We start from the raw sequence: 24,636 nt of genomic DNA, 5'->3' as shown, positions 1-24,636 counted from the left end.
TTTGGTCTTTTTTACTTTAGGCTAAAATTGTTTTAAATTTTTAAGCCTGGGTACCATTTTCTCTTAAAAATAGTTCCTGTACTGTACGATTTACCAAACAAATCGCACTTCAATCCGTTCGTGTGGGCATTTAATTTAAAAATTAGTGCTGTTGTGTACTTAAATATTCTGTCACCCAAAAAATAACCTCATTTTGTCAGCTAAAAATGACTGTATACATAAATGCATTTTTTTAAAAAAAAACATTTTGGACCGACTTAAAAGATTTTTCATATTACACTTTAGTCTCGAAAGTTTTTTATAAACCAGAACCTTTCAGAAAATATTTGTCAGTATGTTGCAGGGCCTTACTGTATTATCATTTCGAATCTTGAGCCCCTGACGGGAAAATCGACTTTTTTCTTTCATTGGTATTGTAGATGACCGAAATAATACGGCCTCGTCATCATTCTGTTTCCGTGAATACGGCCTCGTTATCATTCTGTTTCCGTGAAACACCCACTGATCTATAAAAAGACTGGATTGAGCTTCCATTGTGGCCAGAGGGTCGCAATCCGAGGAGAGCCCCTAGGACAGCCCATACGAGGAGACGGCCTTCTCTATCACTCCTAGCAATGTTTTCAGCTGCTCTGGCCTTGTTCTTTCTCAGCACTCATACACACAGCATCGCAGCTTTCGCTTATCCATATCGTTTAAGTATTGGTTTTGAGTAATGGCTTCCCGCTATTGTTTGGGACCATCTCCCTTTTGAAGCCAAATTTCGATTAAATTCAACCTCATTCAAGCCACTGATCTAAAAAAAGACTGGATCGAACAACCTATTGTTCTCCTACATCGCCACCAGGAAGCTCTCCATCTTGAGACCTCTTGCGCTTAAATTGTGCATTAATCACTAAATTTTTAAATAATCTAAGAGGAAAAATGCCTAGGAAAACAAGTGAACAGTGGGTTCTCCCCGTTACATAAACTTAATACCACGGCAAAAATGTTTAACGACACTTATGAATGCTGCAAGATCTTGTTTCAACGGTTACTTTGAATTTTGAAATGAAAAAGCAAGTAGAACTAAAACCAACATGATTGCTCTCTAGTCACAAGCAACACGTCGAGGTCTCAAGATGGACGCTGCAATGTGGAATCGACGCTGGGCTGGAGAAGCTCGATCCAGTCTTTTTTGTGATTGAGCGATCAGTGATTCCAGCTCATCGAAAGATGAGTGGCGCTCTTAGCAGAGAACGAAGCATAAAGAGCAAAAAAAACATTTTGATTACAATGCTGAACAGTCATGGCACGACTAGATTATTACTGTTAATGCAATTCTGAAATAAATGAACATCTGGTGAATGCAGTATGGCTAAATAAACTGTTAACGGTGATTATTGCGACTCGGGTATTGCGACGTCACAGCACATAAGTGATTATGTCATTCAAAGCCAAATGTCCGATGTGCAATCTCCTCCAGGGTAGCGTATTTCATGCGCCAAAGCAGGGCCACTCGGTTCCAGGCCAAAATCGACAAAGAATTTTTTGTTCAGGGTTAGGCCACCATTGACATTGTCAACATCTATTTGCATCATAACAGATCCGTTCCTAAAAAATATTATAATAAACATTAAAACGAGCCTAGCCATGGGGGTAAAGACAAAAACAGGGTTTTTTACGTCATAACAGTATGGTCTTGACCTTTGACCTTGATAGTTACTTTCTGATTCCAATTAAATCTCAATCCAGCCAATTAAGATGTGCAATGACTTAAAATGAAAGCTTATATTTATGATCAACTCTGAATTTCTAAATAATAGTTATAAAAGATATCAATTATTTGACCTTTGACCTTTGCCCTTGAAAATATCTTCCTGATTTTAATTAAAGGTAATGTGTCCATATAAAAGGGCTGTGTATACCCAACTTGTCAAGCCACCCATCAAAATAACAGTTTGCGATTGGTCAGTATTCTTGCGATGCAAAACTGCTCACATGAAAAGCTAACCTCGCAGCAGGGTAAATAAACAGAACGACCGTAATGACTGGGTCGATGACATAAAAAAATCACATGTTTCTAAAAACCCCCGCAGAGTCGCTTGCTATAGCTGGACACATTACCTTTAAGTTTTGACGTATCAATTTCCATCCAGCATATTGATATTCTTAACGCTTTGGGAAACTTCTTTGTTTCTTAAGTATAACGTCAGTAATTGTAATATTAGGGGTCCTTTTTTGATTTCCATCAAGAAAATTTCCCAACAGAATCGTAGTGGGGAGGGTGTTCGTAGGTGCAAATAGCAAGACTCATCTATGATTCTATTGTTTTCAAATAGTCTTGGCAATTCTGTTAAAAGATACGCTTCCGTTCTAATGCTGGACTTAACTGAGAGAAGCGTATTTTGAAGAATTTTGTCAATCAACCAATTATGCTGATGGATTATCATTAAATTTAGAGGTTCTGTTTTTTTCAAAATTCAACTTTTCTTATTTTCTTGTTTCGTGTACGGAAGCTCCATAACTTGTTCTGATTTCCGTTCACTCGTTTCTAATAGTGCGATTCTTAAAAGTGGAAACGTAAAATCAAGCAGCACAATCTCAACATTTTTTTCTCTGGCTAAGAGTTTCTTAATTAGGATGTCATGAATGATGTTATGAAATGTTCGTGATCTTATTTTATCACATCAAGAGATTTGCTGTATTTAGATGTGGGAAGTAAATTTTTATCCCTCGTGTTTTTAGTTCTAGGCCAACAGGGCAATAATGTTCTTGGTTTTTACAAAATTTCGTTGTTCTCAGTTTTATCACGGTTAATAGATTCTTAATTTTTTTGCTTCGAATACTGAAGTTTCTTAATTTTTCTTGATTGACTGTCCAACACTCGTTTTATGAAAAAATGAGTGTATGAGTGTAAACTCGAAAGTCTTAAAGGCAATCGATAGATAAAAAAAACTTAGAGCAGCCTGTCAATCAAAATTGACCAATCAAGAAACGTTTGAGTGGTATTACGCTTTTTGATTGGCCAATTTGATTGACAGAAAACTTAAGGCAATTTAGAATCTGTCAATGGCCTTAAATATTATCTTCTCTGGCTAGACTGATGAAGATAAACATACTTGAGCATGTCAGGGTAGAACTGCTTATCCCAGCAGCTGATCAATGACGTTGTTAAATAGAGGCGTTTCCCGTCCAAGCTCAGCTGCAACATTTGAGGTCCACCCTCAACCTTTTTCTCGTTCATGATCAGTGCCGGGGGTTGCTCCTTCAGCTCTTTGTCCTCTGTGACTTTGACTGGTCCACCTTTTATCACGCTTCCACCAAGGAATAACTGGAACAGGAATACAGAAGATGATATACACAGAAAAACCCACGATACAATTTTCCATTCATTGCAGGAAGAAATCAAAAGGAAAAAGAACGAATTGTACATGGACTACAGTATTTGAAAGAGAACAAACTACAATTCAATTTTGTACGATACGCTATTATGAATCTATAATGTTATTCTAATTAGGAGACGAAGAGCCTAAGACCGCACGTAAATACAAACATATTGCTCCTTTCGAAAGCGTGAAAGCAAACCTAGCAAGCATTTCTGAATCAATCTTGTCTGAGTCAAAAAATCTGGACTATAAACGCAAACACGTTTCTTACGTTTCTTGTTTCCAAAACCCAAGAGTGCACATAAACGCAAACATGCTTAAAACTTCAAGGTTCCCAAAGTTTCAAAACACTCGAAGCTTCACCTGACCAACAAGTTTCAGCCCCACACAAAATTGATTCCAACATCTCCCCCTATTCTCAAGAACATTCATAAACGCAAATACGTTTCACAAACAAAGTTGCAAACGTTCGAAGACCTATCTTCGCCCCTTTAAGTCAGCAACGCCATTTTGATTCAAACATCTTTCCCCTACTATCAAGAACATTCACAAACGCAAACACGTTTCACAAACAAAGTTGCAAACGTTCAAAGACCTATTTGGCCAACAAGTATTGGCCTCTAAAGTCAGCAACGTCACATTTTGATTCGAACATCTTTCCCCTATTATCAAGATAATTCACAAACGCAAACACGTTTCACAAACAAAGTTGCAAACGTTCAAAGACCTATTTGGCCAACAAGTATTGGCCTCTAAAGTCAGCAACGTCACATTTTGATTCGAACATCTTTCCCCTATTATCAAGATAATTCACAAACGCAAACACGTTTCACAAACAAAGTTTCAAACATTCGAAGACCTACCTGGCCAACAAGTTTTGGCTTCTTTGGGTCAGTGATATCATACTGACGAACATCTCCATGCAGCCAGTTGCTAAAGTACAGGTATTTGTCATCCAACGAGATCAAAATATCTGTGATAAGACCTAAAAGGCGAAGAAAGCAAGCTTTGAACAAATTTCACTAGTATGTTTTCTATTATAAACCCATTAGAACTTTACATATAGTCAGTGGCGGACAAATGGGAGACGGGGGCCGCCACCTTACCCCAATATTTTTAGGATAATGTTCTAAAACAATGGTAAATGTGACGTCATCTTACCAAACAATAGGCTTGCCCCCCCCCCCAATATTTGACCAAGTGTCCGCCCCTGCATAAAGCGGAGCCTCAATATGATGGAGAATCTTCGGGCCAATAATTGAGATGGTACAAAATACTGTAGAATTTATATGGGGGTTGATAATAGAAGAAAAGTATTGGAAGTCCCATCCCTATCACCAGTTGCTACAATATCAAATAACAAAAAGACTCTAACTTACAAGGTCTATCAAAGATCAAATGAATTTTGGTCAAACCATAGTTAAATATGGTTTGTAAAGCAAACGGGAACATGATTGAAATATAACAGAAAAATGATAAGGCTCTTTGGATGAGTATCTATAAAAACGTTTCACAAGAACCTATTGAAGAACCTTTATGAAAAGTATATAAATATAGAGCAATTAAGTGCAATATATTTGTAATTTGCGTACATTAATACACAGAAAAACACAGAATAACAAACATCTTGCTCAACTGAAAAAATTGAAGAGATTTTGAAATGATCCATAACAGTTCAATGACTATTTACCTGGCATATTTGGTAGTGCCCAGCCCTCTACCTTTTTCGGTGGCACCTCGATAACTTTTTCTGCCTTCCATGTTCCATCCTTCAATCAAAATTATAAGCAGTGAATGGTCTGTAAAATGTGTATGTTAAACTGGGAGTGTGTGTGATCGATGGTCTCTAAAATATTAGTGTTGCATTGAGACTATACATGACCAATTTTCCGTAAAATGTGTTTAGTATATTAAGAACATGTGTGATCAGTGGTCTGTAAAATAGCCACGTCAAATATTCAAGAATCTGGAATTCTGCGATCTTTTAACCGAAGAATCAAGAGTATGCCATGGTTCTTTTCAACTCTTGTGAAACTTGAAGACCCGTAATCTAAAACTGTGTGTAAATTTACATGAATTTTTTTCATTTTTACTAAATATTCCTCCTTTTGTATTTCCCTTCGAAATTTAGCCAGAAAGAGAAACATTTGTAGAAGTACTCAAGTAACTGATCAAAAGGCAAAAACCATGACGATTGACAAAAAGTTAGTAAAAATATAGAAAAAAATAATGAATTAGACAAATTATTCTATACTGTAACAAAAAATCATTCATTTGGGACCATCAAATAACGAACCATCAAATAACGGACACTGGTAAAACCGGCCACTGTTAACACAATGTCCGTGCTAAGAAGGTTTCAAGGTGCCTTTCAGTGCACGGCTACTTGATGAATCTTAGAGAATAGCCCCATCTCCGCCTACGATCCCCTCTTTATGGCATGCCGTCCTACGAGATATATAAATGTTACATACCTCAGCTTTGAAGAAACGGAAAACAGTGCTGCTAAGAGCGCATCCCACAAAGCCTTGGGTTTCATTTGGATCATGCAAAAACCGAACTTCCAGAGGAATCTGTCCTTCGTCCCCAAGATCAATGCGCTGTATGAGCTTGTGTTCCTTCCAGTCCCAAACATTCAAATGTTGCCCGTACTTTCCTTAGGTGAGAAAATATTGCCTCAAAATACAACCAAGGGCTCTAAATTCGTGAGGGATTGGGAAAAGGAATCAAGACAGGGGTAAGAAAAGAGCAGTGTTCACTGAGAATGTGTGAGAAGGAAGAACCGCAGGATAGGCTGTCCGCCGGATTATTATTAAGCTACTAGAAAGTACAGAACTTTACAATAAAGATCAGCACTGTAGAATACACAACTAAATTATTTAAACGCACCAGCCTTGTGATCTGCTAAGTCAAAACCCTTCATAAATGCACTTGGAGCACCCCATTCACTGCTCACCATCACGTTGTGTCTGGGCTGATACCAGAAGTCGTAGCCAAATGGAATTTCGGAACCATCTTTTTCCCATTTACCTTTCACATCGAACGTCTGGCCGTCCAGCAGCAAGAAACCCCCTGTGAAATCAATTGATACTATTAATATATATGGCAGTTATGTGTTTTCAAGGGGTTTCGGCAATATCAAAGCAATATAATTCTGAATATCAAAGAAAAGCCTGCACTTATAACTGGACGTGACCTTAGCAATGCATTGCCTCCCTGACTTTAAAGGCATTTGACACAGGTAAAAGTGGCTTACAGCCACTCGACCGCGAGCGGTTGACCAATCAAATTGCGCACAGAGTAAAACACGTGAACAGTTTCCGCCTTTCTGCAAATCGGTGAAATCCTAGAGCAGCGTGCAGTGGTATCATGTGAGCAGTTTCCAATTCCTTTCTTGTGCGCGTGCTCTGATCAATTTGGCCTAAGTTATTTCTGGATTCGCTGTACTTATGCATGTCAAATGCCTTTAATTCCAGTCATAGGAAACGAAGAGATGTCATATCAAATGAAATTAAGAGGTTTTATAGCTCAAAGCCTCGTTTCTGTGACTTTTCGCCTGCTGTCTTTCACCTATCTCCTTTCATTCTCTAAAAACCTAATCTAAACTTTTGGGCATCACAACTTTTCAATATTACATAAAAGTTCCTTTTCATTTCCACTTCTTATGTTTACTTCTTCTTATGAAATGAATGATTTTGGATTGTATTATTCATTAAGGTAGTAGGCTGTATCCAATTGACAGTGCCTTTTAAAATTCTTCGATATCCCAGATAGAAAGGCAACTGGAAATTAATTGGAAAGGTCAGAAGTGCTCTTTGCTTCTAGATTTTACATAAAGTCGTTTAATTTCTAGCTCTCTACCTCAGTCAGAACAAAAAAATGGACGAAATCAAAGCAGCATTTCTCTTTGGCTTTTAACTCACGACCTTTGACCTTTGGAGTAAGCCCTTTAACCTTTTACCTTTCCCGTTTCCTTCCCGGTCACCCATTCCGCTGATCAATATATGGCCATCAGCAAGACAATGAGAAGTGTGTGGCCAACCAATTCCTGCCTTCTCAAATACATCATCGGCTTTGACAATCTAAAAGGGAGGACATTTGACCTTGACATTTGACCTTCTTTAAAGACTCATTGCTAACTATGAGCCTTTGCGAGCGTGACAAATTTTCCTGGTGACGACCCAAACAATGGCAGTAAACTTCTACAGATTAACCGTCATTGATTTCAGACTATCTGGAAATGCATTCTGGGATGCTTGCGTAGCGCAATGGCTCACTATTAGCAATGAGTCTTTAAGAAACAAAAAAAGCTCCTCTTTGAAAAATGATAACGTAATACTAATTTTTCAAAAACTTGGACAAACGCTTGCGTTTGGCAAAACATGCCCCAACTTAGTATTACAAAAAAATGCATTACTTCATGAATTAGCATTGGAAAGAGGTAGAAAAAAACTGCAAAAAAGTCTTCGAGTATGGTCAAACATAACAATCTCCGCGATAATGAGGTTTCATTTAATATTTGGCATTGGGCAGCCCTAGCCCCTCTCACCCACACTAAACACTCCCCCTCATTTTATAGTCGCTCTCCTTCATTCTATGCAAATATCTCCCTGTCACTGTAGCTTTTCTTCTTGCAATGATGCTATTCTGTGTATTTTTTTCCACCTAGCATTTAAAAGTAGTTTTAAGACACTGAGTAGCTATTCTTAAAAATGGTTTTGAAAAGAGTAAACATTTTGCAACATGTTACAAAAGCTTTTCGTCTGACACTCTTCAGAGTATAAAACGTCAGAACATAGATCGAAAAATCCAGTAGTATTCTGGTCCTTCCTCTCGATGCGACCACATCACGTGATTCCTACACCTGGAATTACAGAAGGCTTGCCATTCTCATCGCCCTTAGTGCAAATTTGGTCATGGAAAGGACATTGGCCCCCTGGATCTGTAATCTGACACGGCCTCTCCACTCACTGAGGATGTAACAACACACGGAAACTCCTGATAGTTGCGATTATCCTCACTCTAAGTGCAAAATTGGTCACGTCTGTGACTCGAGATACAGAACCACTAAGCCATCGTCAAACCCATAGGCGTAAACTCAGGGGGGCTCTGGGGCTTCAGCCCCTCCTTCAGAAAATAAGAAAGTGCTTTACCAATTTTAAGATTAGTTTGTTATATTATTGGTTTCACCCATAAGATTTGTTGCATTAGATAATTGCGTTTACAGCAAAATAAAGTATGAAATTATTGTGAAATTAAGGTCAGATCCAACTCGAGGCGAATCCTTCAGAGAGGCTGGAAGCATCAGAGGAAATTTTTTGAGCCCCCCCTAAAAAAAAAGCCTACGCCTATGGTCAAACCTCAGTCAGTTTTTGGGTTGTGTGCACTATCTCGGAATAAACCCAAACCGCAATATTTCAAATATCAGTCCAAGTTAAGGATCTTGTAGGTTGGAATGATCTTGTAGGTCAGTTTAAAGACACTATCCCCCGACGCATTTCGATGGCCATTTAAAGCTCCCATTGGTTGGACTATACAATAGACCTATTGTTACGTACCCAATCAGCAACGTAAGGCTGATTTTCAATGTTTTCTCAATTACAAAACAGCGTCGCAGAACCTGTTGTCAATTGACTAACGGGATATGGCGCCCTTAAGGGTGGTGTTCATTCTCTGAAGCATTTGTGCTATTCTATAAAAGGGGCCTAAATTTTTACCTTGTGGAGAGTGGGTGCTCTTGTTTCACTTGTGTCGAAAATGAAAATGTTCGTTGAGTTGATTGAAGGAAGAATCAGTTTGTCCCTCTTCTTGGTTGAATCTCCATGACAGCTGGAAGAAGAAAACCATTTATTTAAAATTGAATTGTTCATTTAGAACTGGTTACGACATAGTAGGTTTTGTTTTTTCTAAGGTCTAACGAGAAGTACAAGTATTGATAAAAGAATCATTTAAAGCAGAGCTCTCAAATGGCATTCTCCAGGCAATGTTGTCTGATGTGGCCTAAGGCCTAAGGTGAAGACACACTCGAAGTCGATGGAGATATATTGTAATCATTTTAAAAAAGACAACACATTGGATCTAGTCAAGATCAAGGAAGACAGAGCATATCACAGATTGAAGGGCGATTTTTGGTATGATTTTGATTACACTAGGGAAATTATTGGGGGGGCTAAAGCCCCCGTAGCCCCCCACATCCGCGGTCCCTGGTCAAGATCGGATCCATACAGGCCTGCCTTTAAAGCCACATTACACGAGCAATTTTTCCTTGGCAATTTTCCATGACAAGTTTCCTTGCCCGTGTAGATTATAAACAAGTTTTGTTTGACAATTTCTACACATTTCGCGTAGAAAGATAAAAAATCTCTTTGACCATATCTATTTGTGTTATGGCAAGCGGAGTTTATAGGTTAGCTTCGGTTTTCTGACGAGGCTTATCATTTGTGCAAATTTTTCTTGCCAAAATGGCCCCTTTAACAAAGAAGTAACTTTTTTCGTGTGTGGGACAGCTGCAGCCCTACTCAAGTACTGTGAGTCTAAGAAAAAAATGCAGCGAAAGTGGTGGGTTCGGCCTTGGGCGAGCCATCGCCACAGACAGATCATAGGATTAGCAGGAAACTTGATTAGGGAACTCAGACTCACAGTAAGTCCAATGGTTAAAATTTTGCGTTTGAAGTCTTTGAAATTTTCATTGGAAATCTTAGCAGGCAATTATATTTCATTAGTCTACCTATTTTTGAAACTTGTTCTGTATTCCAAAGGCTTTTGCGGTTTTGCAGAGCTTCCAAGAGCATTGACGTTCCTCAATCGGTCCAGATTAATCTCGTGGCGGCCATGACAGCCAAGCAAAAGCAATTACTTACCCGGAAAGAAGGATCTAGAGTCATAGATGCTGGAGTTGAGTCAAATTTGTCAAGTTTACTTGTCAAGTTTACTTGTCAAGTCATCTACACGGGCAAGTTTTGCATATGACAATTTTTTACTTGAAAAACTGGCACGCCTGCTTTTGAACAAGTAGACTTGTCAAGTAAAAAATTGTCATTTTTCCTCAATCAACCCCAATTTACACGAGCAAAATAAACTTCTCAAAGAAAAATTGTCAAGGAAAACTTGCTCGTGTAAATGCGTCTTAAAAGAGATCCTAAAAGTGTCGGAGCAGCAGATCAAAAGGCATGCAGATCCATCTGTTCCAGTGTAAACAGAAGACCTATCTTTTGAATCCGGATCTCTTAGATTCTTTTGTAAACCGGGTCTTAACACCTATAGAACATTTTACATAGAGCAATGAAAAAGACATTTAAAGCATGGTCTCCACAAAGCTTTTATATGTCGGCGATAAATGTCGCCTTATTGTTACAAGTTTTTGATAAGATTGGAAGATCTTCATAGATATAATAAACAATATAAAATAAATCATAACAATTAATTTCTATTCATGCAGTCCCTTGGTGACCAGTTAAAATAAAGTTAAAATAAACAAACGAAGGAAATAAACAGAAAAAACGAGATTTTTCCCAATGGATTTATTTTGTTGTTGAAATTTCTTTTGCAACAAACACCGCCGATTTTTAAAAACAACAAGACAAAAAATATTGCTTTATTTATGTACGGTTGCACAAGCGATATTTGAATAGGTTCGCGATGATTAAGTAAGGACTTTCATATAAATGAGTCAACCCCCCATCTCATCATTCCAATAGCATGCGTAGTAATGATTGGATTCAGACGGGGGTGGGTTGTTTAAATGGAAGGACGGGATGGCTTGTTTTTCCAAAGACGGGCGTGGCTTGTTTAAATGGAAGGAGGGGTTTGAATCATTCGGATAAAGATTGTAGAATTTTCTATTGTCAAATTAAGACTAATTATGTGGTTTATCCGTTACACAGCATGCTTGTAATAAAGAAATGAAATCATGAAATTTCCTTTTTATTTTGACTTTTTTTAATTTGAAGCCCTACACCCTCTTTTCACTCCTTTTTTAGCCGACAACTTTGAAGGCCAATTCAATATTGCAAAAAGCGTAAGAGATTTGCAGGAAAACAAAAGGATTTCAAGGGATTTCCAGAAAATACAATAAAATTTCCGATAATGGTGTACGAGATTTTTATAAATTGGTTTGCCCTTCGGATTGACAAGGGGCAAAATCATTTTCTGTTTGCATAAAGCTAAGGGGAAAATAACTGGATTGCTAAAACTACTTTCTGAGAACAACGAGAAGGGGGTGGGGGGAGATAGACAGCTTGGAAGCCCCAACCTCACTGGGTAGCCCAGATATAGAGCTGCGAACGCACCTGCTGCATGAGTTCCAGCCGCTGTGATGGAGCTCTGCTCCTTTCACTGGAATCGTAGTCCTGTGAATTACCTACGAAGAAGCATTAAGATTGTGATGTCATAGTTATAAAATTTATCGTTGTTAGCCTAGGCTGCTACTAAAAGGGCAACTTATGGGGGATCTCCCAAAGGATGTCTCTTTAACAATAGAAGGAGTTAGAATTTTCCATGTAGACTCCTCCCTGCATCTTCCAACGCATTTTTAACGAGGCCCGCCAAGAGCTTTTTCGGGGCCTGGGGCAAAAAGAAAGATGGTGACGTAGTTAAAACTTTGATTGTTTTTATTGTCTGGTTGTCATTGTAATTCATAAAAATTTAAACTCCATCGTCCGTGGTTTTTCATAGTTTTTTGTAAACTCTCAACCGTACAAAAGTAACCTGTCATTTTTGCATCTAGCTGTTCTGTTTAATATGCTATACACCAATGGATGGGAGCGTGTTGCAATACGTAGATACGGGCTCCGTTTCAGCTTGATTCCTAAGATATCTATAGAAATATATAATAGATCCCAGGTGATATTCTGTTAAGCTACTGGTGATATATTAAGACATTTGTATACATCAGCCAAAAAATTGCTTGAATCCAAGATAATTAATCAAAGAAAGAAAGCTTATATGTTCTTAAGTTCTCAGGTTCTTATTTGCGGGGATCTACTTTCCACTCACAGCATCATTGCCTTAACCAATCTGTTTACATGAGCCCGGATTTGCTTCTAGCTGTGCGCGTTGAGACAGGTTGGCTGCTTCTGAAGTTTTTCGTGTGAAGTCGCGTCAGCTCAACCCAGGGTCGTGTGTAACCCTGAGGTCAACCCCCTAAAGGAACCAGCTGACCCCAGGGGCGTACCCAGGGCTGTAGTAGTGGGGGGTCTGGAGAAAATCTTTTTGGACCACGCCCTTCAAACACTCGCAAATGCGAGGAAACGCCCTTTTTGCAAAATTTTCCCCCACTATTTGATTCGTGTTAGCTTCGGTAAATAGCAAAGTATTTTACAATTGTTATTGACACAAGCATACAGTATACTACCCTCCCCCCATGAGTTTTACATCGTTTTTGGACAAATCTTGAGGACCATACTTTAGAAAAGTGGGGGGGGTCCGGACCCCCCTATTCCCCCCTTGGGTACACCACTCTGACCCGGGCTCGTGTAAACGTAAATTTTTTACCGCAGCGTGTTGACATGGCCCGGGCTCGTGTAAAAATGGCTTAAAGGGGTCGTCATTAATAATGCTGGGTGCCAAGGTGGAGGAATTTTCGGAGGGGTGTGGAATTTTTCAGCTTTGCCTTATTAGGTTATCAAATTGTTTTCACTTATCCAGGTGGGTTATCAACTTTTTAGTACATACAAAGAGGTATAATTTTTAAATCTTGCATAAAACAATTATCATTGTTGAATAGCAATAAAGATATATAATAGAAATAATATTGGGGTATTAAATTGTTTTATTACTTTGAAATGGATTTCAAATATCATTGGAGTTAGTGATTGGGTTATGCAAACTTTCCCATTTGTTCTCCAAACTTCTTCCACCCCTGAACAATAGGGAGTAAGTCTGCCAGAAGTCTTTACCAAAATCGTGTTCAGTACGAACAGGGCCTAAATCTCAACTTACCTTTGTATAGCTTGGCGAATCTGGATCAACATCAACAGTGGCCAAATAGTCGTTAGCATCTACCCCCGTGCTTATGTAAATGCACGGGAGGTAGACAATTTTCTCCCTTGCGCCATTTTTCATTGCGTCAAGTGGGCTCGGGTAGCCCGGTCCGCATTTACACCCTGGAATAAAAAGATATTTATTATTGTAGAAACGGTCCGAGGATGTTGGAACCGGGGGATACAAATACTTTGTTACTGTTGGTACCACAGAAAATTCACTGAGAACTAGTAAATCCTGACTTAATATTCCTGTTTATGGCAATTGAATCGGGATGTGGGGACCGGGACGAGTGTCTTTCAAACTTTAGGAAAAATACTCCTTTTCTCTTCGCGACTTTTTGGAAAATGTCATTCTCCTAGACAGCCTTTTTCGCACCTTTTGAAAGGGCACTCCTTTTCTCAGAGGCGCCCTACTCAGAGCTCTAAAACGACCCTGTAACTAGCAGTTACTTCACATAAATACATGTGGGTATTGTTCAGAAGACAGACATGTGATACTTTCATTCTTGTAATTGTTGATTGGAACAATAACTTTTACGCGTCTGGACACAATAGTTGTTTGAGCAAGTTGTTTTGCGTTAAATTGGACAATGGTTGGTTAGTAGAGAGTGTTAATGTGTTTTTAGAGGACAGTATTTGTTAATCCCTTGCGTAATGGACAATCAAACTAGTGACAATATTTTAAAGTTGTTTACGTCGTTAATAGTATAAATTAGGTTCGTATTCGTAGTTAGTTAGTTAGTTTTTAGCCTTCGGGCTTAAGGATCAAAAGTCGCGGACGGTCTTTCAAACATTTGGTAGCAGAGGGTAGTTTTTGCCGTGGACAAACTTGGACAGAGGAAGGCCAATTGACGAGAAGCATGACTTCAAACGCAGGTGAAGAAGGAAGGACAGAAGATGGAATCGGAAGAGGGGAAGACGTGGAAGATTTGGAAGAAAAATTGGAAAGCTTGAAGCAAGAAAAAGCAAAAGCAAAGTCGGCGTTCACACGTGCAAGAAAGCAGTTGTTGGAACTGGTGGAAGAAATGGATCTACCAAACAGACATCAGGTTCGAGATGGGCAAACGAAATTGGACAGCACACAAGAAAGGGCACTGAAGATCATGATCGCACTGTCAGAGCACTATCAATGGCAGAAGAACGGAACAGCAAGACAAAAAGTTACTCAGGAAATGGAGCAATTGGTGCAAGAATTCGAAGAGACCCACAACAGAGTACAGGAGTATCTGGATGAACGAAGAGATTCAGAATCAAGTAAGACAGCGGGATCTTACAACCCACGAGAGGATCGAAAGGTAAGCCTGGGAGCACCTAGATTTAATCAAGAGACTTATTTGCCATTTCAGGAAGCGAAATTTGATTCTTCTCAATTTCACAACAATTCTGAGCGACAAGAGCTTCAGCACAAGTCAACCAATGTCGGTGTTGGCGCGAAAAGAAGTCAGTTTCCAATGACCCCGGAGGAACATTCACAGCAACTGCAACAGTCAGTCAGATTTGGTGGTGATCACAGACGATCTGAGCGATATTCACACGAAGAGTCACTTGGTCAGGACATGTGGCGACAGCTGCAGCGTGTTGCGATTCCCGTTTTCTCTGGTGACAAGCGAAAGTATGAGAACTGGAAAGCTGCATTTCTGGCTTGCATTGACAGAGCTCCTGCGACTCCTGAATACAAGCTGCTGCAGTTGAGGCAATATCTATCTGGCGTTGCACTGGAAGCGATCGAGAATCTTGGCTTTTCTGGAGCTGCATATGAAGCTGCAAAGGACAGGTTAGAGCGAAAATTTGGTGGCAAGAGGAGGGAAATCGCAATTCACTTGGAGGACATGGATAATTTCAAACCAGTGAGAGATGGATGTTCAAAAGACATAGAGAAGTTTGCAGATCTACTTGATGTTCTGGTGGTGAATCTACTGGAGAGTGGACGTCACGATGAATTGGGAAATGGATCTCTCTACATCAAGCTACTGAAGAAACTTCCAGAAACACTGCTGACGCAGTACAATCGATGGATCTTTGAGAATCGAAGAAGAGAATGCGTTGAAACACTGAAGATGTGGGTGATTCAAGAGTCTGAATTCTACACAGTTGCAAGAGAGACAGTGCATGGTGTATCAAGCGAAAGAAGAAACAGTAGATCAAGAAACTTAGCAGGAGAGAAGAAAACCACATTCTTTGGTGCTACTGAAGAATTAACACAAGTGAATCGTTTTCAAGTTGGTAGATCAGGTGTCACTGGTGGGAAATACGGTAAGCAGCGACTGTGCAAAGTGTGCAATGGTAGACATGGTGTATGGGCATGTGATGCTTTTCGAAACATGGACATTCGACAGCGATGGAATGTGGCAAAGCATTTCAAATTGTGTTTTCGGTGCCTTGGTGATGACCACAGTGGTAGTAAATGTACTCGAAGTAGAGTGTGTGGTATTCGTGGATGTCAGGAAACACACAACAAGTTGCTGCATAGCATGGGTAACAGGATCACTGGAAAGCAAAACAGCAATGAAACAAGGACACCAGAAGCCTTCAATCAGCAATCAGTCAGCAGTAGCAGTCAGCAACAGTTGTCATCGTCAGTCACGGAGGGGGAGCGTTTGCAGAGGAATTTTGCAACACAAACAACGATGGTGTGCTCAAAATCAGATGTCAAAGGAGCAACAGCATTGAGAACCATTCCGGTTGTTTTGAAAAATGGCTGTCGAAGATTGAAATTGAACGCACTTCTTGATGATGCCAGCACTCAAACGTATGTGAATGAAGATGTTGCAGCAGAACTGGGTCTCAATGGTACCTTTGAAACAATAAAGGTCAATGTTTTGAATGGAGATTGCAAGTCTTTTCAAACCATGCCTGTCGAGTTTGGACTTGAAAGTGTAAGTGGTGATGTTGACATCAGAGTAAAAGCACTTACTGCAAAGAGAGTAACTGGAAACATGAAGGTCATCCAATGGTCACATCTAGCAGACAAATGGCCTCATTTGAAGCACATTGATTTTCCAGACACCGGTTTGAGACCTATCGTGGATTTGCTGATTGGTATTGACTACCTTGACATGCACTATTCTTACGAAGAAGTCAGGGGACAAGAAGGAGAGCCCATTGCCAGACGAACGCCATTGGGGTGGACATGCGTAGGATGTCCAGAAGGCAAGAAGATCCCTGATACCCATTTCAGCAAGACGACTTTGTTTACTACAAGCAGATCTGATGTCGATGAAATCAACTCAACAATGAAGAAGTTTTGGGATATCGACTCAGCTGGAACGTTCACCCAGACAACAGTGGTGAGTCCTGATGAGAAGGCTGCATTGGAAAAAGCTGAGAATTCTTTCAGGTTCATTGATGGTCGATATGAAGTTGGAGTACCATGGAAAGAAGATAGTTATAGAATGGTGAACAATCACAAAATGGCAATGAAAAGACTTCAGAACACCGAGAAACGTTTGCTCAAGAACCCAGATGTGATGAAGGCATACGATGAAGTCATTGATCAATATTTGGACAAAGGATACATACGAAAGGTTCCAGTCTCTGAGAAGCAACCTGACAGCAAGTGGTATCTTCCTCATTTTGCTATATTGAAACCCAACAAAGCGACCACCAAGATCAGAATCGTCTTTGATGCTTCAGCAAAGTATGAAGGGACATCCTTGAATGACATGATACATTCAGGCCCGAAGCTGCAACGAGAATTGTTTGATGTTTTGCTACGCTTTAGATGTCATCCCGTCGCTGTTGTCTGTGACATTGCTGAGATGTATTTGAGGATTCAGATTCCAGAAGCTGACCGTGTGTATCATCGATTTCTTTGGAGAAGATGTGACCAGGACAGAGATCCAGAGGAGTATGAATTCAGCCGAGTGGTGTTTGGTATAACAAGTTCACCGTTTCAAGCACAGTTTGTGATTCAAAAGCATGCTCAGTTGTACAGATCAGAATATCCGATGGCTTCAGAAACTGCACTCAAGTCAACCTACATGGATGACAGCATTGATTCAGTACAAGATGACGAAAAGGGAATCCAACTGTATCATCAGCTTGCAGCTCTATGGAACAAGGCAGGCATGCATGCAAGAAAGTGGCTCTCTAATTCTCCAGAAGTTCTCTCTGCAATCCCAGTAGAAGACAGAGCATCTGAAATTGATTTGGACAATGGAGAGCTTCCAACTGTAAAGACCCTTGGAATACTTTGGCGAGCAAAGGAGGATATTTTCAGTTTTCACTCAAGCCCACCTGAAGAAAATCAAATCATCACAAAGAGATCGTTTCTGAGAACCATTGCATCATTGTTTGACCCTCTTGGTTTCTTGGCACCATTCATCGTTAGAGCAAAAGTGGTAATGCAGGAAATCTGGCGACAAGGCTTCGATTGGGATGATGAGCTCGATGGCGAAGTCAAGTCAAAGATTCAGAGTTGGTACAGTGAACTTCACGAGTTGTCAAATCTTTCAGTGCCAAGATGTCTTCACACTGGCAAGCATAAAGATGTTCAATCAATGCAATTACACGTTTTCAGTGATGCATCAGAAGAAGCTTATGGAGCTGTTATTTATGCAAGGTATGTCTACGTTGATCATGCAGCTACTACTAATATTGTCGCAGCAAAGTCACGTGTTGCACCACTGGCAGCTATGAGCATTCCAAGGATGGAACTAATGGGAGCAGTCACAGGACTTCGATTGGCGGTATCGGTAGCGAATGCAATGCAAGTGTCAGTGAAGCAAGTCAAATTCTGGTGCGACAGCATGAACACACTTTGGTGGATCAGAGGACATAGCAGATGTTTCAAGCCATTTGTTGCAAATCGTGTTGGTGAGATTCAAAACATGACAAACCCTGAGCAATGGAGATATGTTCCCACGAAGGATAATCCTGCTGATCACTTGACAAGAGAGATGGTAGCATCTGCGTTGGCAAACAGTGAGCAATGGTGGAAAGGACCAGAATTCTTGGAAATGGCTGAGGATGAATGGCCTAATAATCAATTTGAGATGTCAATGGAAGCAGTATCGGAGCAGAAGAAGTCTGGTCGTTCAAAGATGAAGTCCGTAACAGAAAATCATGAAGAGAAACAATCATTGTTTGCTGATGCAGTTAGCAAAAAGAAATCTACGACTGGTGAACAAGTGGAACCAAGTAAACTGATGAAAGCGGGTAAGGAGAATTCTTGGTATTTGGATCCTTCTCATTTTTCAAGCTGGCTTCGACTTACAAGACTTGTAGCATGGGTTTGCCGTTTCTTGGACAACTGTCGAACAGCAAAAAAAGAAAGAATTAATGGAGAATTGACATATGAAGAGATCAAAGATGCAGAAATTCATATCATTCGAGACGTGCAGCAAAATGCATTTGCAACCGAATACCAGCAACTGTTGAAAGGAAAGCAAATGAAGAGTGACAGCAAATTGATTGTGTTACAGCCACGAATCGATGAAGATGGACTTCTACGGTGTAATGGAAGATTGAGGTATGCTGACTTCCTGCCATACGATGCAAAATATCCTATTATTCTACCAAGGAAGAACTGGGTTACAAAGCTGATCGTGAAATTCTATCATGAAAAGGATCATCATGCAGGTGGCACAAATCAGACATTGGCAGCTATTTCGAGTCGTTTTTGGATAATTTCAGCAAGAGAAGAGATAAGAGAATGGGAAAACGAATGCAACTGGTGCAAAAGACGAAAGGCGAGAGCATGCAGTCAGATCATGGCACCCCTACCAAGCATTAGATTGGCAATGTCATTGCGAGCCTTTGAAAGAGTAGCTGTAGATTATGGAGGACCATTCATCACCATGCAAGGGAGAGGTAAGCGAAGAGAAAAACGATATCTTTGTCTTTTCACATGCCTAGCTACCAGAGCAGTACACTTGGAAATGGCATTTGCCCTGGATACTGATTCATTCTTGAATGCCTTTTATCGAATGGTGAGTCGTCGTGGGAAGCCTGAAGAAGTTGTTTCTGACAATGGTGGCAATTTCGTAGCAGCTGACAAGGAGCTACAGGAGCTCGTTAAAAGATTGGACCAGAATCGAATCATCCAGAGTGCTGCAAATCGTGGTATCAAATGGCATTTCAATCCTCCTTTGTCACCACATTTTGGAGGAGCTCATGAAATTATGATCAAGGCAGCAAAACGTGCGTTGAAAGGAATCCTGACAGATGCAAATGTGTCCGATGAAGAGTTGATGACTGCCATCACAGGAGCAGAATCGTTGCTGAATTCAAGACCGCTGACATACCAGACAGCAAATGTGGATGATGATGTGCCTTTGACCCCGAATCACTTTCTCCATGGCCAAATGGGAGGCAGATTTGCACCAGAAACGGTAGACCAGACAACGTTCAGTCCAAGGAAACGATGGCGACGTGTTCAAGAACTGGTGAAGCACTTCTGGCAACGTTGGTTGAAAGAATGGCTACCAGGACTAAATCCAACGACAAAATGGCACAAAGAGAAGAAAAATTTGAAGGTAGGGGATATTGTTATTGTTATATCGCCTGATAGCCCCAGAGCTCATTGGCCCCTTGCAAAAGTCACCCAAGTATTTCCTGGAAAAGATGGAAAAGTGAGAGTGGCACAAGTACAACTGGGAAAAAAGCTATTGCAGAGACCAGTGACAAAATTATGCCTTTTGGAGCATTGTTGAATGGTTGCTGGTGGCATTTGTTAATGGATGTATTTTTCTTGATGTGACGTTGCAGATATCACAAGATGAAGGATTTTCAGTTGACATGCATAGCTGTCAAGGAGGGGGAGAATGTTCAGAAGACAGACATGTGATACTTTCATTCTTGTAATTGTTGATTGGAACAATAACTTTTACGCGTCTGGACACAATAGTTGTTTGAGCAAGTTGTTTTGCGTTAAATTGGACAATGGTTGGTTAGTAGAGAGTGTTAATGTGTTTTTAGAGGACAGTATTTGTTAATCCCTTGCGTAATGGACAATCAAACTAGTGACAATATTTTAAAGTTGTTTACGTCGTTAATAGTATAAATTAGGTTCGTATTCGTAGTTAGTTAGTTAGTTTTTAGCCTTCGGGCTTAAGGATCAAAAGTCGCGGACGGTCTTTCAAACAGGTATTGGATGCTAACAACTAGGGGGAGGGAGAGAGGTTTAGCTTGGATCTTACCCCAATACCGTTGCTTCATTAAGGCAGAACAGCAAAGGTTTTACCATCTTTTCAAAAAATTGTGAAAAATGGTCAGATGATCAGACAGAAAAGATAAGATGGTCAACCTGTGGTGAACCGTTCTCATTAGAATTCTGTTTATATGAATTTTTTTTACCTACTTGGTCGGCAAATGGGACCTGCTCACACCCCATTCAACATAATATCGTGATTTGATGCAAAGTACTGAACGACAAATGAATAAAATATCTGTTTTTATCAAGTTTACTTATTTCGGCATCAGTGAAAATTTGGTGTGGGCTAAAATGAGAGGGGGGCTAATTAAATTTTTCCTTCTCAAAGGGGGGCTAATTAGAGAGGGAGCTTAATTGAGAGAGGGGCTTAAAAGATAATTTACGGTATTCGTCTTCCAAACAACTGACAGCTCTGAGGAGGTTCGTGCATTCTTGATCTTATTAATGAATATGGGAGGGAGTAAACTTTGATAAAATGAGCATGCATAGGGGTACGTACCCTGGGTGCCAGAGCCTCAGAGAGTCAAAGGGGGTACGAGACACGGGCCTGGGAGGGCTGCATGTTTTGATGATGATTAATATGCTCACAGAAGTCGAGGGGCAATTCACTCTTAGGATTTTCACAAAAGGTGTACGAGATTTTATAGAGTGATTTGCCCCTCGACAGAAGTAACATTCTTATGTGAGGCAACCTCAGTCCTGTCTGAAATTTACTGAGAGTTGCGCTCAATTTAAGCAACTTTCTAAATTAGGGTAACCAGGTCAAAACATAAATAAACATTACGTGTTTTCTAAAACCAGGGTAAATCGACGTGAAAATCAAAACAAAGTAATCGATAATGCGTCAGACAAGCAATTTGTCGCGTTGGGTTACAAAACAAAAAAACCAGTGTTTGATGACAGCGTGCGTAAATTCTAATATTGTCCTTCAAGAAATAGTGTCCTTTTAGAGATTACCTAATGCTTAGGATTTGCCACAATCATTATGATTGGTTATGATTGCGATGATTGACTATCATCATGGACGGTCGATTATAGTGATTCACGGTTGATTATAACACAGAATACAGATTGTCATTTCTATTCTGTGATTATAATGGCTTATGATTGGTTAATTGTTAGATTGATTGATTTATGATCATGATTATGAAGATGATGATTGCTGATTGATAACGACGATCGTAAGTGATCATAAAGATCACTTTCACCCTACAGGCTACACTATGTGTGGCCATTTGAGAAGACAAGATCGAGAAAAAACACATCGTTACTGACGCGGTTTCTCACTTGCTTGGCAGACAAGTTAAGGTTTTTTATTTGCGTCAAGGCGACATGCAACAGATTTTCTAAATCCAGTACCAATGCTTGAATACCACGAGTTTGTTTAGATTATGCCGTTGTTGATGGCATGTTTGCATTAAAAACCCACGAAGATTACGGTCATACACAATGGCAGTGTCAGGAGGGGTGGGGGAGTGTGGGGACACGCCCCCTTAGTTCCTAGCAGGATTGATCTACCCCTGGGCCACAATGGAAAGTAAGTATGACAGCTGCACGCCCAAGGTAATTTTTGGAAATTATCACTGCACACTTGATAAAATGCGTGTGTTTCGAACATGATGGGCGTGATCAGAAATAAAATTTAGGAATTTTAACACCCTAAAGGTGCAATAAAATAAGGGGAACTCCCTCCATGCAGGGGTGTAGGGCATGTGACATACCCCAACACGCTATGAGCTCGTCGGTAAATCTTCAATTTTTCCACTAAATTGTTTGTTTGTCGGGAAAATCGTCTAATGATAGGTGAAATAAAATTGGATATGTCTTCGTGAGTAAATTTTACTATCGAGTATCCTCCACCATCTTGTCTGGAAGGTCAAGCCACAGAATAGGAAATAGGCAGAAGGGTAACTCTCGTCGGTTCCTTTGTTGTTTTTGGAGCCTGAGTCAGCAATAGAATTCCTTAATTCCCCTTTAGCTTCGATATCATTAGATGAACTTAGCCATGACAAATTATCATTCATTGATCAGATATAAACGAATTATGATACTTAATTGAATTTGTTCACTATCATGGGGCATTTCGTCTCAATTAAAAATTGTCTACTTTCATTCTTTTTCAAAATTTCCCCGACAGATACATGTTACGCATCGTATAAGTTAACGCGTGCGCAAGTTTTTTCCGGCTTCACCTGATAGGCAGGAGTTGCAGAAACGAGACATCCAAATGGGCGAAACTGGAGGTCAGAATAATACGATTAAAATTGTGTCAAACACTTCGAGGAATTTTCGGGTTGCAGTAACGAGTTACAGGTCGCCTAGGGCCAGGGAACGCTCTCCTAAGAATATGACATCCAGCAAAACATGATCCCGGCCCGGATACTTCGTGTGTCCGCAACAAACGGTGATTGGCCTAGGGCCAGGGAACGCTCTCCTAAGAATATGACATCCAGCTAAACATGATCCCGGCCCGGATTCTTCGTGTGTCCGCCACAAACAGTGATTGGCGTTTCCCAAGATTGATGACTAGACTCGCCATGCACGAGTGATTCTTGATAAATGAGGTGCTTGGACCATGGTCCAAAAACATTTGCAAATTGTTCTACATTGAATTCGAGATTCCAGGGGAACAATTGATCACAGTTCCTGGACTAAGATCCACCCACAGCCACACGTGTGGATTTCGTCAGCCGTGGGATCCCAGAATTGCAGGTAATTTTACACAAAAGAGGATAAATAAACTAATTTATTTGTTTACCTATAAATTAGTTTACACGATCTATCTACACACAACAAAACGCAAACACAACAAAAAGGGAGACCTTTACACAGATTCATATAGATTCATGTTTTCTAATAGATTCATAGGGCGAATACAAGTATCTTTGAGCTTTATTTTCATTATATAACCGGATCATATGACTTGCACCTTTGCTACGTCCTATAAAAACGATATCGTGGTGCAAAAAGAGCCATCGACAAAGTCAACGTCAAGTTAAACCACTTTACGGTCTAAAAACACATTTGTGATACTTGCCATTTTCCATGATGAATTCCAGAAAGATCTGCAAAGATCGCGATGCTAAAAGGCCAACAAAATTGTTGATAATTGCAGCTCAGCTGGGCAGCAAAAGAAACCTTTGCACTGTGCACAACTATGGCTTCTCCAATGTCACAGCAGTGGTACCACCACGCTCCACTGATGTCCTCCTTCGCTTCTTAACATGCCACTGACCAGGGGGACAGTACCCTGCACGTCAGTAACAATAGTCTCCAGTGGCTGGTTTTATCAATACGGGGGTCTTGCTGGTAAAATTAGCATTTTGCTTATTATCAGATTGCTATGAATAGCCTGTTAAATATGCTAAAAATGCGATTAAAGTAAAAGACGGGGCGCGACTTGCCAAAAAAGAACAGGGAAAGCTACACGCAGGGCTGCAGCTCCAATTTATATAGGGGAGCAAATGCGTAAGAGACATAAGGGGCTGCAGCCCCCCAATCAGGCAAACGTTTACAAAATTTCATGCCCATTCGAGAATTTTTAACATGTTGCCTGAAAAACAATTCATAGAGGGTCAGAGTACAGAAAAATGTTAGTTCTTCTTCCGGTAAGTTTTCTCAAGCTTTGGCAACGTTCCCCTGTGTTCAAGATACCTACAAGTTACCTACAGAAGATACCTACAGAAGATTGAAATAAACTGGCAGTAACGTAGGAATTTGTAGAAGCTGAGAATTATCTTTGAAATGCCCTTTTACTCAAGCCTGCCCCCCTTGCCGCTTGGTCGTTCAGGCGTCCCTGGTCTTTTTTTGTATTAACATATTGTTTAGAAGAACATTCAGGCCCAAAATCATCTTATTTCTAAGAATATTAGTGTGGCCTTTTTGCGATGCTCATAAAAGGGACTCACATCGCAGGCATATCTCCTATTCTCAAAAAGTTCTATTCCAGGGCTGGCAATGTTCTATAAAACCATATTACATTTGAAAGAAAAATAGAATACTTTAAGAATATATCCGGGCTCAAATATAAAATTTCTTAAGAATATTTAGGATGAACAAAGTGTTTTTATAAATAAAGGTTTACATCGATTATATTTTGAGTATTTTGACTCGTGTCTTAGCACTTATCGTTAAT

At 40.1% G+C, this 24,636-nt stretch overlaps 1 protein-coding gene across 1 annotated transcript; it reads right to left on the bottom strand.

Annotated features, from left to right (window-relative positions):
- Positions 1-1,257: 1,257 nt before the first annotated feature.
- LOC135690440 (methanethiol oxidase) lies at positions 1,258-23,725 on the bottom strand. Its single transcript, XM_089115170.1, has 11 exons — positions 23,539-23,725; positions 13,305-13,468; positions 11,654-11,724; positions 9,083-9,194; positions 7,327-7,447; positions 6,255-6,437; positions 5,840-6,021; positions 5,056-5,134; positions 4,229-4,350; positions 3,099-3,310; positions 1,258-1,590 (listed from the first exon to the last, which is right to left on the bottom strand). Exons 1-11 carry the CDS (start codon positions 23,546-23,548, stop codon positions 1,428-1,430), a joined length of 1,419 nt encoding a protein of 472 aa, XP_088971296.1. The 5' UTR covers positions 23,549-23,725; the 3' UTR covers positions 1,258-1,427.
- Between the last annotated feature and the right edge of the window lie 911 nt (positions 23,726-24,636).

This window comes from Rhopilema esculentum, chromosome 1 (assembly GCF_057945365.1).
Source record: "Rhopilema esculentum isolate cy_ngs chromosome 1, ASM5794536v1, whole genome shotgun sequence".
In the NCBI taxonomy this organism is placed as follows: Eukaryota; Metazoa; Cnidaria; class Scyphozoa; order Rhizostomeae; family Rhizostomatidae; genus Rhopilema; species Rhopilema esculentum.
The sequence above is the reverse complement of the archived record's forward strand: the minus strand, read 5'-3'. Positions and strand labels throughout refer to the sequence as shown.

What these genes read in the sequence shown, in the direction of transcription:
- LOC135690440 (XM_089115170.1), bottom strand. An exon ending in ATTCGCCAAGCTATACAAAG is followed by an intron (nt 11,725 to 13,304) that starts GTAAGTTGAGAT and finishes GCTTCTTCGTAG; the next exon opens with GTAATTCACAGGACTACGAT. An exon ending in TTCTACCCTGACATGCTCAA is followed by an intron (nt 1,591 to 3,098) that starts GTATGTTTATCT and finishes AATATTTTTTAG; the next exon opens with GAACGGATCTGTTATGATGC.